Source organism: Glycine soja, chromosome 6 (assembly GCF_004193775.1).
Source record: "Glycine soja cultivar W05 chromosome 6, ASM419377v2, whole genome shotgun sequence".
NCBI classification, from domain to species: Eukaryota; Viridiplantae; Streptophyta; class Magnoliopsida; order Fabales; family Fabaceae; genus Glycine; species Glycine soja.
The window spans coordinates 37,167,798-37,186,835 of NC_041007.1; the positions used below are offsets into that span (position 1 = coordinate 37,167,798).

General features: G+C 34.6%; 2 protein-coding genes across 2 annotated transcripts; one reads left to right on the forward strand and one right to left on the reverse strand.

The window, feature by feature from the left end:
* Positions 1-202: 202 nt before the first annotated feature.
* LOC114416186 lies at positions 203-4,097 on the reverse strand. Its single transcript, XM_028381053.1, has 10 exons — positions 4,017-4,097; positions 3,660-3,717; positions 2,573-2,727; positions 1,608-1,621; positions 1,355-1,508; positions 1,051-1,208; positions 859-979; positions 587-757; positions 439-498; positions 203-367 (listed from the first exon to the last, which is right to left on the reverse strand). The coding sequence occupies exons 1-10, from the start codon at positions 4,095-4,097 to the stop codon at positions 203-205; spliced, it is 1,137 nt and encodes a 378-aa protein (XP_028236854.1).
* Positions 4,098-10,096: 5,999 nt separating this feature from the next.
* On the forward strand, positions 10,097-11,428 carry LOC114416187 (protein MAIN-LIKE 2-like). Its single transcript, XM_028381054.1, has 4 exons — positions 10,097-10,405; positions 10,511-10,867; positions 11,008-11,172; positions 11,255-11,428. The coding sequence occupies exons 1-4, from the start codon at positions 10,097-10,099 to the stop codon at positions 11,426-11,428; spliced, it is 1,005 nt and encodes a 334-aa protein (XP_028236855.1).
* The last annotated feature ends 7,610 nt before the right edge of the window (positions 11,429-19,038 follow it).

The window sequence follows — 19,038 nt, forward strand, 5'->3', positions numbered from 1 at the left end:
TATAAGAAAACTTGCAATACTACAGCAAGAACACAATATGGACATATCTCAATTTAGAACGTCTAAAAGCATGAATCCAAAAAAATCGATTTTCAAATGTGCAAATGCAGTGATAACAAAAACTACATAATTGTCTGTTCAATATGCCAATATTTTAATAGCAGTGTGAAAACACAACAATAATAATCTGGAATCAGCTAAATTAGCTCTTATGAGAATGTCTTGTCAATTGGTTAGACGATAGTTGGGCTGGCGAAATTTGAGAGCTCCCTAACTCATCATCGGCTTCATCAGATGACATCCGCTTTTTGGGTGTTAAAGGCAATCCCGCAACCGGATCATGGTCAGCTGTGACAGACAAAGATTGCTGCATAAAACATAAACTGGTAAATAAAAAAAGATAAGATATCAATGTTCATGACAACAACATTAACTCACACGTTCAGCTTGTGTAGCATCATTGCAATCAACATTGGAAGGATCTATTTTGGAACATGCCTGCACCATATATAAGTTGTTGATAGTCAAACTCATGAATCATATCATCATGACAACAACGAGTAAAATAGATATCAGAAAAGAACACCTCACTATCAGGCAGCATCTCGAGAACAACATTGATCAAATTCAGGTCTTTTGAGTATCTAAGTACAACTGCATTTTTGAATTTTGATTGAATCCCGACCTTAAAAGCAAGCACATGACCCAACAATTTGTCAAGTGCTTGAGGGGAAGCATTCAAATCAAGATCACCATCCTGCCAGAAACAACACAAATTCACCAGCTGCCAGTTACAACTCAAAGAACAAAATATAATACATAAAATGAGAAGTAGCATATGATAAAGCATGAACATACTTCAATCTTGACCATATTCACATCATCAGCTGTTTCACCAATCAATTCAGCACATTCACGGTCCCAGAGCAAAAATTTGTTACTCTCATTGTTTTGGGTAACCATCACTTCAACTCTATACCTACCAATTTAGATGCCAGTCAAAAACAAAATACTGAATTAAACATGTTAATGGACTAAAACTCCAATTACCTCAGAACACTCTGATCATTATCCTTGCCACATCCACATGTGAATGGTCCTGTTTGGATGTCAGTTTTCCTATGACATTGAGCACAGGCTGGATAACACCATGAATGGTTATCCATGACTATTTTGCTAATAGTCCCCACCGTAACACAAACATCTTCCTTTTAAAAAACCATAACAATCAAATTGACAACAATAAAATGCCATTGTTAGACACATTAGATATAATATATGAATGCGAACAAATCTAGCCAAATTCGACTTCCAACTGCAATGAATATAAAATAAACACAGATAACAGGTCCACCTCAGAAATGGCATTGATTTCTAAAATAGTTTTGGCTTCAGCCTTTGAAAGAAATGAATCCTTTGATGATAGCTGACTTCCCCCTGAAACTTGTGAGCTTGCTTGATCGCCAGGTAGCAAAACTCGACTCACCTCAACACCTAAATCTAAAAGCCTAAGCCAATTGAATAAATAGAATAAAGCAACAGAAAACAGTCAAGACGATTGTCACACAAATTTAACAACCATAGAGCAAAGATGATAAGCAAAATACCTCTCTTTAAATTCCTGAATTTCCAACATAGGATCATTAATCAATAGTTTTGACGCCTTGAAGGAATTGCTCACTTAAGCTGGATAACTTCCTGTAAATGCCAACAACAACAACAACAAAACTCAGCTATTGAATATCCAAATCAGCAAATAAAATATCATACTTACCCTGTGCATCTTTTATTCTGGCATGTGTCAATATAATAACCATTGGCCCATCATCCCCGCGTTCATTCAAATAGGATAGGAACTAAGTACAGTAATTCTCCCAAAGTGTGCAAGACAAAATTTCACCACTACAGCAAAGAAACAACATTACATTCATCACCTCATAAGAATAAGATAGACATAAGCACCATGCAAAATGAAAAATAAAATTCTCGACAATATAAACTCTAAATAACCAAATATACACAGGAGATAGCAAAAACTGTGATTAACCATAACCTCAAATCCTTCATTCTAAAAACAACCCCGGTATTTTTCGATGAAACATGCCGAAAGACCACCTAATCAATGACCCCAATAATATCTTAAACCACCAGAAATGAAAATAGGTCATTGAAAAAAACTCAAAGAAGTTATGATCAAAATGAAAGCACAAATTGTGACTGCACTCACCAACCAACAGGCCAGACACAAAATTGCCAGCAACAACATTTGCAAATTCAACAAATCTAAATTCCTTAAAAGGCAGCTCATGCAAATTAGCTTCTCTAACAACCGTCACTCCAATAAAAAATAACTTGTACTCATGTTCGCACACTCTAAATTGACCATCATTCTTAACAACTTTGAAATTATGCATAACATAAGTGCAATTCTCTTTCAAATCAGCTTTCCAAGACTTGAGGTGGTCCGATTTACAAATAGCATGAATTTGATCACCTTGAAATATGCAAACCATATAATCAATAAATGACATGAACAACAATGCAACAATCAAATAGAGAGCACAAAATATACCTCAGAATCAACAAAAACCATCTTCGCTTGCTCAGACTTGTTAGGAGTCCCAACGAACCAAAGATCGGTGATCCTAACAGCAAGTTTAAGCGTTTCTTTTGATCCATCAATAGACTTAATCTTGTCAGGAATCCTCGCCATAAAATTACATAGACCTGCCAATTCTAAATGAAAAATGTAATAAATCCAAAACCATGCAAATGCTATGTAAAGAATGATTGTCAATTTAGAATAGAAAATAATGCTAACAAAAAATAGAATAGCAACACAGACTCAAATGAGACATGCAATAACATTTCAATGAATGACAAAATACCATAAAAACTATGATTCTATTCGTTGAACTACTAAGCCAATACATGCAACAACCTGAACCAAAAAAGAAAAGCCAAATCAGCAAATAGCAGAGAAGCAGAAACAAAAATTATATCTCTGAACAAATAATATTGCAACCATCAACAAATAAATAGAAAGGCCAAAAACAAACACAACAAAGTTCAGCTTTTGGAAAACAGAATACCAACCCATCCTTAAACCACACATGCAATAAGATTTCCATCAATGCCAACATACCACAAAAAGTATTACACTATCAATCAATCCAACGAACAATAACAGAAAAATGGAAGCCAACAAAAAGAAAACTAAGAATTTGTAAATAATTAAAAACAGAACAGAACACGTGCTAGAGCAACATAAACATGCAGAAACCAAAATCACCAAACAACAAAAACCTGACAAAATCACACATGCACAACACACAAACAATAATATGGTTAATCAAAAAACACACATGCACAACAGACGAACAATAATATGATTAACCAAAAACCATGTAAATACAATCCAACCATTGAAGCCAGTTATAAGAGACAAAAAACAAAAAAGCCAACTTAGCAAAAAAGCAAAAAAAACAAAACCAAACAATTATACCTCTAAAGGAATAATACGATCAATCCAAAACCATGTAAATGCAATCCAAAGAGCAATTGACAAATGCAGGACAACGAAAAGCAAAACAAGAATTTGTGAACAATAAAGAATAGAACAGAACACGTGCTAAAAGAACATAAACATGCACTCGAACCTTCAACCACAGAAGAACGAAAATCACGAACTGGAAACCACAGCCTCACGCCAAAATCCTAAACAACAGAACAACTATATTGAAGATGAAAGCCAACCAAAAACAAATGAAAAAAGTGAAACAAATGCAATCAGTAGCTTGGAACTTGCTAGTGGAAGAAGTAAAAAATGCTACAAAGAAGTCACGTACACCACCAACCACCAAAACTGCAAACGACAATCTAATCACTCAACAACACAACAAGCTACATGCCTTAAAACTAAAATCATAGAACCATAAAATAACACATGGCAGCAAGGTGGCAGAAAACCAACCCAACCTAGAAGGGCATAAATAAATGACCAAAAAACAAAAAACTTGGACAGGTGTCAAGCTCTCAGCTATGGGTATTTTGACCAAAAAACCAAAATTTTGGATAGCTGTCAACCTCTCAGCCATGGGTATTTTAGTATTTTCCACATACTTCAATTTTAGTATATAGATATTGATAATGTATAATTTAACTCAGAAAATAAAAATACATTTTTAATTAATTTCAAGGTAAGGAGATCATGAAGTATTCTAATTAAAATTAATGGTACAAATATTTTATTTTAACTTTATACGCCCGTACATTTTATAATTTAATGCAGAAATAAGTGTTTTATACCATGTGCCAAGCTCCAAGGACCTATTCCTTAATTATACTAGAGAGTTTCTTTATAATTAATAACCTGTCTAGCTCAGCTAGTAGAGCACAAGGCTCTTAACCTTGTGGTTGTGGGTTTGAGCCCCACGTATATTGTCATATATTAATTTTGATAAAATTACATTTTTGGTCCCCCACTTTTGCTCCTATTTTATTTACGCCTCAAAAAGGTATTTTTTAATTAAACCTAACCCTAAGGTATTTGGAAGCGCAGTCCCGAAAATTGCAAACCTCAAATGTTATCGTGAAGCAACTGCCTTGGGTGAAGGTGGGCGAAGGTGGTTGAAGAGTCGTTGTTGATCCTAGGAACATGGACGAGGCTTATGTTTTCAAATAAGTTATTTTATTTGTGGGTTTGTTTGTGGAAGTGGTCCACATAGTTTAGGGTTTTGTTTGTGCATGCCCATCAAGGAAGTGGTTTTGGTTAATTTGAGTGGTGGTCGTGTGTTTATAGTTTTGTGTGTTTGTGTGGGGTTTGTTGGTGGTTAAATTGTGCGTAAAGGTTTGTTTATTTGTGTTGAATTGTCGGGGTGCACAAACCTTTATTTTTTTTTATTTTGTTGTTGTGTTTTGTTGGAGGTGTGGTCCCGATACTGTTTTTTTTATGGTGGACCCTTGCTGTTGTAAAACCAGAAACATGAATGGTTGTTTGGTTTTTGTCGTTGTGGTCCCCATTTTGGGTTTTATTTTTGTTATGTTCTAAAAAGCTTTGTTGGCACTGTTGTTTTTATTAATTTTTTGGGCTTTGTTGTCATTCGCGTTTTTGCAGGCCAACTGAAGAATAAACAATGAGGTTAAAGATTCACCATGGATGGATGTTTATTTATAAGCCATCCATTGTGTATGTCAATGGAGACATTGTCGAAGAAGAATGGGGTTGGAATGTGGATACTATGTCATATGTTGACTTGACGAAGGTCATTAAGTCTATTGGCTACAAAGCATTCAAGTGCTTATGGTACAGACACCCCAAAAAGGCACTTTGCAGAGGGTTGAAGCCACTGAATGGTGACTCTGATATTTTACAATTGATTGAAGATGTTGTTGGGTTTGATGTGGTTGAAGTGTATGTGGAAGATGGGGTGATTGACAGATGTGATAAAAAAGTTGAATGATGTTGTGGGAGATAAGTTGTTGTAATTGATGGAGTGGAGGCTGAGGTTTAGGTGGAGGGTGAGGTTGAAGTGGAGATTGAGGTTCAAGTGGAGGATCAGGTTGATGTGGAGCCTCAGGTTCAGCTTGATGATGAAGGTGAGGTTGAGGTTGAGGTGCAGGTTCAAGAGAAGGCTGGTGGTGTGGGTGATATGGAGGTTGTTGTGAGTGTATGGATGATATTCATTTTGGGGTTGACAAAGATGATGATGATGTGGGGTCTAAAGAAAGTGATGAGGATTATGTTGGGGATGAGGAAGATGATGATGATAGCAGCGACTGTAGTGAAGATTCAGTTAGTGATTTTGAAGAAAACTCTGATTGGACAGCATGGTTGGAGTCTAAAACATTTAGTCAAAGTACTGAGGCTACTTTTGATCCTAATAAAGTGGACTCAAGAAATTCTGATTTGGCCGATGAAACTGAATATTCTAATGAGTTGGATACTCCACTTGGAAGTGAAGATGAAGGTCCCCCGAGAGTTAGATATCCTCATTATAAGGTGCCTGAAAATGATGAAGATGTGAAGTTTGAGATTGAGCTACAATTCAGTGGTAAGAAACAAATTCTAGAGTCTGTGAAGACATTTGGTGTAATTTGTAAGAAGAATCTGAAGATTAAAAAAAATGATAAAAGGAGAGTGATTGTAATCTGTAAACAAAAGGATTGTCCCTTCTACTTACGGGTGAGCAAGTCTATGCAAGCCACTTATCGGTGGGGGATCAAAAATGTAATTTTACCATTAATTTTAGAAAATCTTTGAAAATGAAAAATTAAATATATTATCATATATTAATTTTATCGAGCCCCACGGTGGGTGATTTATTTATAATTTTATAAAAATAATCCGAAAAAGTTTCCTCCAAATATTAATCAATTACATTTTTCTTTTGGCATCTTATGTTATCAAATAAAAGCACCTGTTGGTCAAAACTTGAAAATCTTTGAAAACGAAAAATTAAATATATTGTCATATATTAATTTTTCAAGCCCCACGGTGGGTGATTTATTTATAGTTTTATAAAAATAATTTGAAAAGTTTCCTCCAAATATTAATCAATTACATTTTTCTTTTGGCATCTTATTATGTTATCAAATAAAAGCACCGATTGGTCAAAACTTGAAAATCTTTGAAAACGAAAAATTAAATATATTGTCATATATTAATTTTTCAAGCCCCACGGTGGGTGATTTATTTATAGTTTTATAAAAATAATTTGAAAAGTTTCCTCCAAATATTAATCAATTACATTTTTATTTTGGCATCTCATGTTATATAATAAAAGCACCGGTTGGTTAAAACTTGAAAATCTTTGAAAATGAAAAATTAAATATATTATCATATATTAATTTTATCAAGCCTCATGGTGGGTGATTTATTTATAACTTTATAAAAATAATCTTATAAAGTTTCTTCCAAATATTAATCAATTACATTTTTCTTTTGGCATCTTATGTTATCAAATAAAAGTACCGGTTGGTCAAAACTTGAAAATCTTTGAAAACAAAAAATTAAATATATTATCATATATTAATTCTATCGAGCCCCACGGTGGGCGATTTATTTATAATTTTATAACAGCATTCCCAAAAAGTTTCCTCCAAATACTAATCAATTACATTTTTCTTTTGGCATCTTATGTTATCAAATAAAAGCACCCGTTGGTCAAAACTTGAAAATCTTTGAAAATGAAAAATTAAATATATTGTCATATATTAATTTTTCAAGCGCCACAGTGGGCGATTTGTTTATAATTTTATAAAAATAATCTGAAAAAGTTTCCTCCAAATATTAATCAATTACATTTTTCTTTTGGCATCTTATTATGTTATCAAATAAAAGCACCGGTTGGTCAAAACTTGAAAATCATTGAAAACGAAAAATTAAATATATTATCATATATTAATTTGATCGAGCCCCATGGTGGACGATTTATTTATAATTTTATAAAAATAATCTTATAATGTTTCATCCAAATATTAATCAATTATATTTTTCTTTTGGCAACTTATGTTATCAAATAAAAGCATCGATTCCTCAAAACTTGAAAATCTTTGAAAACGAAAAATTAAATATATTTTCATATATTAATTTTATCAAGCCCCACGGTGGATGATTTATTTATAAATTTATCAAAATAATCTGAAAAAAGTTTCCTCCTAATATTAATTAATTACATTTTTCTTTTGGCATCTTATGTTATCAAATAAAAGCATTGGTTGGTCAAAACTTGAAAATCTTTGAAAACGAAAAATTAAATATATTATCATATATTAATTGTATCAAGCCCCATGGTAGGCGATTTATTTATAATTTTATAAAAATAATCTTAAAATGTTTCCTCCAAATATTAATCAATTACATTTTTCTTTTGGCATTTTATGTTATCAAATAAAAGCACCAATTGGTCAAAACTTGAAAATCTTTGAAAACCAAAAATTAAATATATTAATTTTAGCGTATTAATTTATATATTTTACTTAATATGTACGTGGTTCCATTTTTATTAAATTTGAAATAAATGAGAGCAATTTTTATTATTCTAATTTATTGACGAATTATTTTTTCTAAGATTAATTTATATATAATCTATAGCCCGTCTAGTTCAGTTGGCATCGGTTGGTCAAAAGTTAAAATCATTGAAAACCAAAAAATAAATATATTGTCTTATATTAATTTTAGCTTGTTAATTTATATATTTTACTTAATATGTACGTGGTTCCATTTTTATTAAATTTTAAATAAATTAGAACATGTTTTATTATTCTAATTTATCGACGAATCATTTTTCCTAAGATTAAACTATAGTAAAATTTGACTGAAAATTATTAACCTTTACAATATAGAAATAAATAATATATTATTTCTAAATATAACTTATATACATAAAAATGTGAAGAAATGGGGAAAAGTGAAGGAAAGGAACGATTTATATAAATGTGAGAGGTTAAATAGTCTATGTAGACCAAAACTTCCCATTCCCTTTATTATTGTTATAAATCAAGGGAGCTTCAAACAAGAAACAAACACCAATCAAATATTTCATTGCTGATTTATGTAGCCTTTTTGTATGTTCTGATACAAGCCGAGAAATGAGTTAGAGATCATATGAGCTTGGAGTATAATAGAATTTTTCAATGGTGTAGAATTAGGGAATATGCTCCAGAAGTCCTCTTCAAAAATTGTTAACATATACTCCTTAATGCTTCACCAAACTATTCAAATTTGGCTCATGAACAACCAAATCCAACTTCTATTTCTCTAATCATTACAAAATTGTTAGCCAGCCAATAAATTCAGCAAGATACAGCATAAAAGACTAAGAAATTGGATTTGTCTCAATTTCTACTCATAATTTTCTCTAATTGTTTTTCCAGCAAAGCTATACAACTTCCATCAAAGCATTCCAAAGAATATAGTGATGGAGTCAATAGGGTTGAGCAAAAAAAAAAATAAACCGTCCGAAACTGAAATATCCTAGATGTAAAACAAGCTAACAGACGATTTGGTTTGGTTTGGTTCAAATAATTGATCTTTGCAGGTTAAAATAGTTGGGTTCAATTTGTTAAAAGGGACTTGCTAGGTGCACCCAGCTACATTGCTAGTGCACCCAGCAATTATGTGAATGGGCTAAATTGCCCTTCTATTAAATTTTAAAAAAACAACGCGCACCCATCAACCTCTCACTTCCTTTCTTGTTTCCTTCTTCCTCCACGCCTGCTCTTCTTCCTGTTGCCATTTTTGTGTGTTTTCGGAGCTCCGTTGGTGTGTTTGCTGGCATTTTCCGTCGTCGAGGTTAGTACCTCCTATCTCCCCTCCTCTTTAATTGCCATTGGTGATGTAGTTTAGGCATTATTGCTTTAGGGTAGAAGACTTTGTTTTTCTGAGAAACCATGGGAGGAGAGGAAGCGTTTTTCGCTTACGGAAGAACCTTCTTCCGTATTCGTGATTGTTTGAAAATGCTTCGTACGAAAGAAGGTTCTTCCATAAGTTCCAATGGAAGAACCTTCTTCCATAAGAACTTACGGAAGAAGGTTCTTCCGTAAGAAGAAATTCATTCGTAACAGAAGAAGGTTGTTTCGTACGAACATACGAAAGAACCTTCTTTCGTATGAACTTATAAAAGAACCTTCTTCCGTAAGAACATACGAAAGAACCTTCTTCTGTATTAATGCTTTTCTTCTTACGGAAGAACCTTCTTTCGTAAGAAGGTTTGAAATTTTTTTTATTAGTTTGCTTAATTTTTTATTTATTTATTATGTTTGTAGATAACATTTTTATGTATTAGGTAACATTTTTGTTTATGATTGATAGATAACATTTTTGTTTATGTTTGTGATAACAAAAATTTAATTTAATATTATATATTTATGTTTTTTTATGTTTTTTGGATTTGCATAAAATTCGGTTATTAGGTCCTAGCAGAGTGTATGATAGATATGTAGTAGTTAGGGTTGAGTGTGTAGGGTTTAGTTTATGTGTTAATGATATGAATAGTTAACTTGACCAAAAAAACTACATGTTCTTCATGATTTTCAAATCATGGTTAGAACAAGAGGTTAAGATCGTGCCTTAGCTAGTGTTAGAGGCAAAGGCATGGGTCAGGATGAGCATCATGCTGATATTCCCCGACGGTGTAGGCCTATCGCTTCTGCTCGTAGGCAACAGGTTCATGTTGATGTTACTAAGGATGTTCCTCAGGTGACTGAGGATGTTCCTCATATGGACAAGGATATTCCTAAGAGGACTGCGAACGTAGATGCTGCAGACGTAGAGGGCATAGCTATTGATGGTGCTGAGGGGTCACCTGCTGATCATGCTGAGGGATTCCTTGGTGGATCATGTGACCCATTGGTCTTGACTTCGTTTGCTGACCATGTGGCACATAGCATCTGGAGTGGAGAGGTATTTTAATTTTTACGTAAAGTTATTTGTTAATTATTTGTTTTTGTTGAGTTGTTTGTGATAATGAATTTTTAATAAATTGTTATGATGTGTTCTTCAACTCAGGAACAACCTGAGTTGAAGTTGGCCTCCCACGGTAGGAAGGTTGATAAATTTGGGAGGCCAATGCCTGAGATAGAAGGCCTAGTGGCGGCCACCAGATTAAGTCCATTGATCGGGTGTTCTATAGTCACCGGCGATCCTGGACTTATATCCGCATTTGTCAAGAGGTGGCATAGGGAGACCAGCACCTTCCACCTTCCAGTAGAAGAGTTGACGATCACCATGGACGATGTGGCGGCACTCCTCCATCTTCCCATCACAGGCGCGTTACAGAGCTTTGAGCCTCCGCTTGTGGACGAGGCGGTCTTCTTGTTGATGGAGCTGCTTGAGGTCTCCGGTGAGGAGGCTAGAGCTGAGACCGTATGGGTGCATGAGGCATACGTACGACTTTTGTGGCTTTGGGAGGTCTATCAGAGTAGATGCCATGCCCGATGGTGGATTGTAGCAGCCCGTGCTTACCTCCTCCACTTGGTGGGTTGCACTCTTTTTTTTCTAACAAGAATGCAACACATGTTCATCTGGTTCATCTAGAGGGTTTCCGAGACCTGGGTAAGACTGGGGGCTATGCTTGGGGAGCTGCGGTGCTGGTGCACATGTATGACCAGCTAAATGAAGCTTGCCAGACCCCTACACGACAGATGGCTGGGTACTTAACTTTATTACAGGTAAATGTTTTGTTCGTAATAAGTTAAATTGGATTATGATGTAAACATGTTTTTTTATCTTATGTTCACGTCATGTTTGTAGTGCTGGATATATGAGCACTTTCCTAGTGTGCATCAGTGCGTCACTGATGATGCGTATGCTGAGATGACCCCACGTGCCTCTCAGTGGCTGACTACGAAGGCTCACATGAGGGGGATCACAGGAGCAACGTACCAGGCACGTTTAGATGCTCTGACGATCATGGACATGTGCTAGATGCCTTACGCTGACCACCGAGGAGTTAGGGGCTTTGACCTGATTTCCTACTTCCAGGGTCAATTGAGATGGGGTCCTATTGTGGTATTTGTTCGACCAGAGAGGGTGGTATGACAGTTTGGGTACATTCAGATGATCCCCCCGCCGTCTGTTAGTGCTTCATTGTCATATGAGGAGATAGACGACAGGTGGATGCATTTCTCGGACCACGTAGCACCCGCGAGTGAGATTTGTGTTGTCCTAGGACATGTATCAGCAGACTACATGGATTGGTTTTTCCAAATATCTCATCCGTTCGTCACACTGACCCAGGCAGGTGATCAGTCCAGACATCCACCTGTCCCACGTGATGAGGAATACGTCGAGCCACATATCCCGGAGGTTCCAGTGCCATCTGATCTCCCTAGACATTCAGTGGTAAGATTAGTTGGTTTAATGTTTTATAAATTGATTTTTATTTAAATTTTTTTAATAACTCTATTTTTATGATTGTCACAGGATGCTTGTGAAGGTTGTGAAGCGATCGCAGAAAAGCTGGAGCGTGTGCTCAACCTCAGGATGGTCACTGAAGGCACAGAGTTACACGAGATCATGCAAGATTGCCTCAGGATCGCTAGGGGTGATGCCTTAGATGGAAGTCTTAGGGCGCGACGTAGATGCCGCATAGATCATTGATACATGTCTTTTGTTGTATTTGATAACATTTTTTTATTTGTTATATTATTTTGGTTACAACTTTTATTGAATTTATTTTTTGCATTGATTTTTGTTGTGCACTTGTCTTTTAAAGATGTTTAGAAGTTCAATGCTAAAAGTATGCATATGATAAAACACTTTTTTTTATTAAAAAATCATAATAATTTTAATTTGCTACAACAAATTACTACAAAAACACAATAATATTAAATTTTATGAAACATCTAATTTCACAAAAAATTACTTCAAACAAATAAAGATTTTACCTAAATTATTAAACATTTCACTACTACAACAAAATAAAATTATTATACCTAAATTATTTAATATTATACCTAATTAAACCAATTATCCACAATTTCAAAAATATGAAATACAATATTTATAAATTTTAATATTCATATATCTATATCACACACATACCTTCCATGAATGATAAAATTAATAAATAATAATATGATGATCACATTATCTTAAAAATAAATATAAAACATATAACGTCAAAAATTATACAATAGAAATAAAAAACAAGGTGTATTATTCTAAGATTAAAAATATCAACCAGTTTAAAAGATAACTACATGTAGATTTAAAACATAACTACTGTAGATTTATGATCTATTACCAATAATGTTTTTAAGTTTATTTTAATTTTAAAATATCAAATAAATAAATAAACAACATAGAATAAGAGAAAAAGTGATATTGTGTATAAAAGTTACAAGAACGACTTGAGGCAAGGCTTGCAGCACTTCTGATAGAAAGTAAGGCGTATTGAGAAGCTTTGTCATATTTGACGACCCTAACACCGATTTCTAATGTTGGGAAAGTTGTGAACAGTCTTTACGTTAGGTATGCCAAGATAATGGACGAGGTCTCTGGTTATTTTACTCCGATGTCACATTCCTTGTTGTTGTTTTCTTCTTAATGGTGACTAGCATGTCATTTCTTTAATATATTTTTATTTTTGTTGAACTTAATTGTGGTAAACCTCTTGCAGTGGTTTTTGAACATTTAAATGTTTTTGCGGTCACTACCACTTGTCTAACCTTGGTATCATAAAAATACATGTGTGCTACAACTGCGTTAGAAACTACAATAGTCATAAAAAAAGGAAAACACATTTTTTTTCTCAAATTCAAACATTACATTCACTTCAACATGCTGGAAAGAAATAAAATTTGCATGAAAAACTAGGAAATAAAACTTGCATTCAATCCTGTAGCGACGTAGGCATGTCGTCTTCGATTTGTATAACCTGTTTAGTACAAACAACTAAAATTTCTATTGGCCCAAATTGTTTCCAATAGTTAGACTGTACTAAGATCTTCAGCACGTCATCGTTAGTTTTTAGCTCAATAATTTCAAATTTGATAACTTTGTCTGGATACTCAAAATGACCTAGTTGTCGAAAAAACAATCGTCTTACCGTTTGTGATGCAACTTGCTTGATCAAATCCTTTAGTTCATCAATGGTACATCCTGAAGGAATTTCAAATTTTTTAGGATTTTTTCCTGTGAACGTGTAACCAACAAAGTTGTTTTGGCATGGCATGTTCCACCTCTCGTTGTAATATAGAAGCGCATCATGAGTAGGGGTCATAGTGCGTTCAAGTAAGTTTATTATTCCATCTGGTGTTCTTCCAACGGTGCATAATAACTCAATTGGACCAACACACAAAAATTGATCATTACACATTAACATTGTGTTGACATCGTCATCATTTATCAATTGCATACATTGAAAGTGAATTTGGTTACCTGTATCTGTGAATGGCTGCCGGTAGTGAATTTCATCTAAAATTTGTTTGTTGATTAGTTGAAGGGTATTGTGTATTTTGGTTTTTAGCGTTGCTAAATCACAACTGTTTGGTACTCGAATGGGCACCAGAGTGGAAGTTTGGAAGTAAACCCCGCTATCATTGTGAATAATCGATCCATTTGGAAAAATGAAATCCAACCTTGAATTGACAATCGTCTGACTGCTAGTTTCTTGTAAAAATGCCATACTTTGTGTAACAATTGGGAGAGTATGTGAAAGCAAGCTCATGCGTCATTTTTTAGCGTTTGTCGAGTCTCATATATATAGATGGTTTTCACCAACATATTGGTTCACTTTTTAAAATAAAAAAATAGACACGCGTGAACATGTTTCGTGTTTATGTTTCATACTAAACCAATATGGTGTCAAGTTGTATCGTGCATCAGAATGTCTTGTCAAGTCAGTCAATGTCATGTCATGCTCAAACTTTAATACACATGCATTTCATTATGTATTGTCAATTATGACAACGATGTATCATACATGCATAATTGATTTTGGTTGCACCAACCAATTTATTTCTTAACGCAACAATTACTTACTATTTATTGACTAAGGGCTTACAACAAATTATATCACATGATGAATACAATTAGATAAACAATGCATGTTCAGTCTTCATTTAGGTTGACATAGTCTCTTTTGAAGGTCATGAAGCTTGTGTACTGCTGCATTCTACAAATATATGGAATTGACCACTACTTTGCCTAAGGATAAGAATTGCTTGACCACAACAACGCTAGAGGCGGTAAAGGACAACGGTCTTTCAAATAAACCTGTTGTATCTGAACAAACATTATTAACTCAAATGAGCTAGGGAAAGTTAGACTAACTATCTTCAATGTACTTGAACAAAATGATTTCCAAACACGTGACCGACACATATCATGTGGTGCACAAAAGAATCGAGTGGTGGTTGACTTCTAAGAGGAAAAAATGTCAAGCTTTGTTGTCGGGACAATGATACAAGGATTATGTTATACCTTGATGCAATGACATATCCCATCTCTATTATATCCATCCACTTGTCCACACTAACCTAAATCAAACAAACATACACATCTAAGTTATTTAAAGTTTGTTCTTAAAAAAATAACCTAAACAACATACCTTGGAAAACCCATCAACAAGTAGGGACAACCTTAATTGTTTAAATCTCTCTATGCCACCAAAGAGGTTGATGTAGTCATGCGACCATTTGCCAAGTTCTTTAATCAATTCGTTGCGCACCAACGGCCAAGAATCTTCCCCCATACCTAATAAAGCGGCAATGGACCGATATTCACAGTTATCGTCCGCTTTCTCATCCACAATGCCGTGAATGAAACCCTATATAAATGAAACAAATTGATCCAACATCGAGATAATCCTTGTTGGCTTTGGCGGTTCAGAAGATGATGCACTACATTTCACTGAAAAGTTGCTATTTTGAACAGAATGAAAAGCATCAACATACTCCCAGTAAGTCGGATCACGCTTTGTGAATCTTTGGCTTCTTTTCATCAGTTTCTTTGGTGCACCTTTAGTGTTGACCTTTGACGGAGGAGGGCACATAGAGTTTTGATCAGGGTATGCAATATCTCGAAGTTTACTCTTGAGAGTTACTTTGCCACACACATCAACTTCCTCAAATCTTTTAGATATGCTCTCAATCTCTTCCTTGATGCTGACTTCGACCTCACATAACCCTTGGTCTAAAAAACAAAGTCTCCTCCAGAACATATGGACTGAATCCACTGGGATGTTGCTAACAGTATACCTAGATAGCTCATATGCACAAGGAAGACCATGAGTGCTTCTCATCACACAACCACAAGAAGAGGGATCGTTGCCAAGATAATGTAGACGTTCAACCTCAGCAGCAATCTCATTTAAAAATGTTCCCTGAAATCATTCCAAGAAGCCTCTTGTATAAAGTTTTTTTAAAATACATGTCCAACCACATGCGTACTAGTTTCGAAGGATGCTTTAATTTCAACATGTTGCAACGTGATCATGTTGTTCATGGCATCCCAAACACTACACAGGTCTCCAAGGCTATTTGGTAATACTCTTTTTAGAGCCCAATGAGCAGATTCAACCCTACATTTAAAATACACAACAAACATTAAAAATATACAACAATTAAATTCCATTTATTAATAACATTTACTAGAAAAAAATAACATTTTAATACCTGTTTGTTGTTGTGTTGCCTAGGTGCATGACCTTATTCGTCCAGGCTGTAATAAATTTTTCCTTGTGTGGGATAATCCATGTTTCGTTAACATAGTCAACGAACATTGGCCAAGGTGAACAAGCAATTTGAAACTTATGAAGGCACTCAGCGAACTGCTGTTCGGACGGACAATCATCCAAAGTACCCCAGTTATCCATCACATACTCCCAGACAATTTTTTGACCGATTAAAGATTTGCACTTGGCCTTCACATTCTTGTCGATGTGAAACCTGCAGAACAAGTTTATACACTCCAGAAACACAGTTTTCACTGCATTCATCAGGGCTAAGTCTCTGTCAGTGACAATAACAACAGGGAGGCGATTGTTTCTTAAAAATAGATCTCGAAACTGTTCTAAAGCCCATACAATATTATTAACATGTTCACCCTCCAGATATGCAAACCCAGCAGAGAATATCATCCCCGTTGGTGTCACCCCAACAAAGTCAAGTAGTAGGAGTTTGTACCTGTTTGTTTTGTAGGTACTATTTATAAAAAACACCAGATGACATGCATTGCATAACTTTACTGCATCTGGGTGACACCAAAACAGATCACGCACCACAACTTCATCCTTCAATCTATGTCAATGAATGTATTGATCACGTTCATGAAGCTTTGTTAGATGTTGCATTTCAGTATCAGCTCCTCTAATGGAAGAACGATATGCACTTCTTGCATTGTAAATTTGTTTGATTGTGGTGCAACTGTTGGCATTGTGCTCCTTCAATGTTAGCAGAATGTTTTTAGGTTTCACCATCGACTTTGTCATGCCAGCAATAATTTTCTTCTCATTGTTGGTCAATCGCCCAACGTATGGATGTCCAACTAAGGACTTGGCCAATTCATGATTGTGAATCCCACAGATCAACTTCACCATCCAATCTTCCCCTCCATGCACTGGTTTCCCACGAAGCCTGAAGGGACAACCACATTTCCTACTCCCAGTGTCTCTTCTAACAAATTCTTTATTCCTACACTTGTATTGACCGCTTCTTTCACAACCAATTAACACAAATGAAATTCTTCCTCTAATACCAGTATCTATGTTAGACCTCATAATGATTGAACAAATCCGTTTTTATGGGCAATCGATCGAGCCCACTGCAAAACATCATCTCGGGTACCAAAGACATACAATGCAACCCTGACATATTAATTTTTATACAAAACATACATTCAACCAAATGACTCAAACTAATGAATATCATTACCTGAGAAGTATTAAAAGCATCCGAACAATCAACATACGGTTCATTCACACCACATTCTTGTTCATTTTCATAATCCATATCAACTTCTTGAGACATCACATTGTCATACGACCATTGATATTCATCCATCTTAACAATAAATAAATAAATTATGCATCATTAGCAAGTACATTCAAATTAAATTAACAACTACCTACAAATTACCATATTAGCAAAACTAAAAATAGACTAAATAATAACTACATACATATTAACAACTAATACAACTACATTCTAAATTTAAAACTAAATTATTTACTTAAACTAAATACAAATTTTGGACCTAAATAATTTCAATTTTGCCTTATCATATATTACATTTGTAATAACTAAGTATTTTTAAATTTCTACAACAAATTACTACAAAAACACAATAATATTAAATTTTACGAAACATCTAATTTCATAAAAAATTAATTCAAACAAATAAAGATTTTACACCGTAATTAACAATAAAAATATATAACACTATAACTAACAACTAATTAAACATTACACAACTACAACAAAATACAATTATTATACCTAAATTATTTAATATTATACCTAAAATATTATACCAATTATCCACAATTTCAAAGTTATGAAATACAACATTTATTAATTTTAATATTCATATATATTAATTTTTTCACAAATTTAAAACCAAAATTTTAAAAAAAATTGAACAAAAAAGCTTACGGAAGAAGTTCTTGCATAAGAAGTTTTTTAGAGTTACAGAAGAAGTTCATTTGTAAAAAAACTTACCGAAGAACTTCTTCTGTATGTAATAGATCTACAACAAAAAAAGCAATAAAAATGTGTACCTGCGGTGACATAAAAATGGCAACAATGACAGGTACCGGCAATGCTTAACCTTCACCGAACACCTACCTTGATCAACTTGCAAAAACCACCAAGAATGGACCTCTCTCAACTCGCAAAAACTACCCAAAATGGCAAAACATAAAAATTTATTCAAGGCGCCATTAATTTAAAGATAAAAAAGGAGGGGCAAGTGATGGAACACTTCTTGTGGGGCTTCTATGGAGGCTGGATCTTTGAGCTTCAATGAGGTCCTTTAATGGTGATTTTCCACCATGGAGATGTAGCGGAAGACAAAGGAGAAGAGGTGAGAGGAGGCGCCATCCACTAAGGAATAAGCCATGGAAGAAGGAGCTTCACCACCAAGATGAGCCTTGGATAAGAAGCTTGGAGAGGATGCTTCAATGGAGGAAAAGAAAGAGGGAGAGAAAGAGAGAGGGGGAAGCACGAAATTGAAGGAAGAAAAAAGGGAGAGAAGTTGAACTTTGAGTTGTGTCTCACAAAACTCTAATTCATCAAAGTTACAACAAGTGTTACACATGCTTCTATTTATAGACTAGGTAGCTTCCTTGAGAAGCTTTCTTGAGAAGCTTCTTTGAGAAAACTTCCTTGTGAAGCTAGAACTTATCTACACACACGCCTCTCATAACTAAGCTCACCTCCTTGAGAAACTTCCTTAAGAAGATTTCTAAAGAAGCTAGAGCTTAGCTAAATACACCTCTCTAATAGCTAAGCTCACCTCCTTGAGATGAGAAGCTAGAGCTTAGCTACACACCCCCTATAATAGCTAAGCTCACCCCCATGACAAAATACATT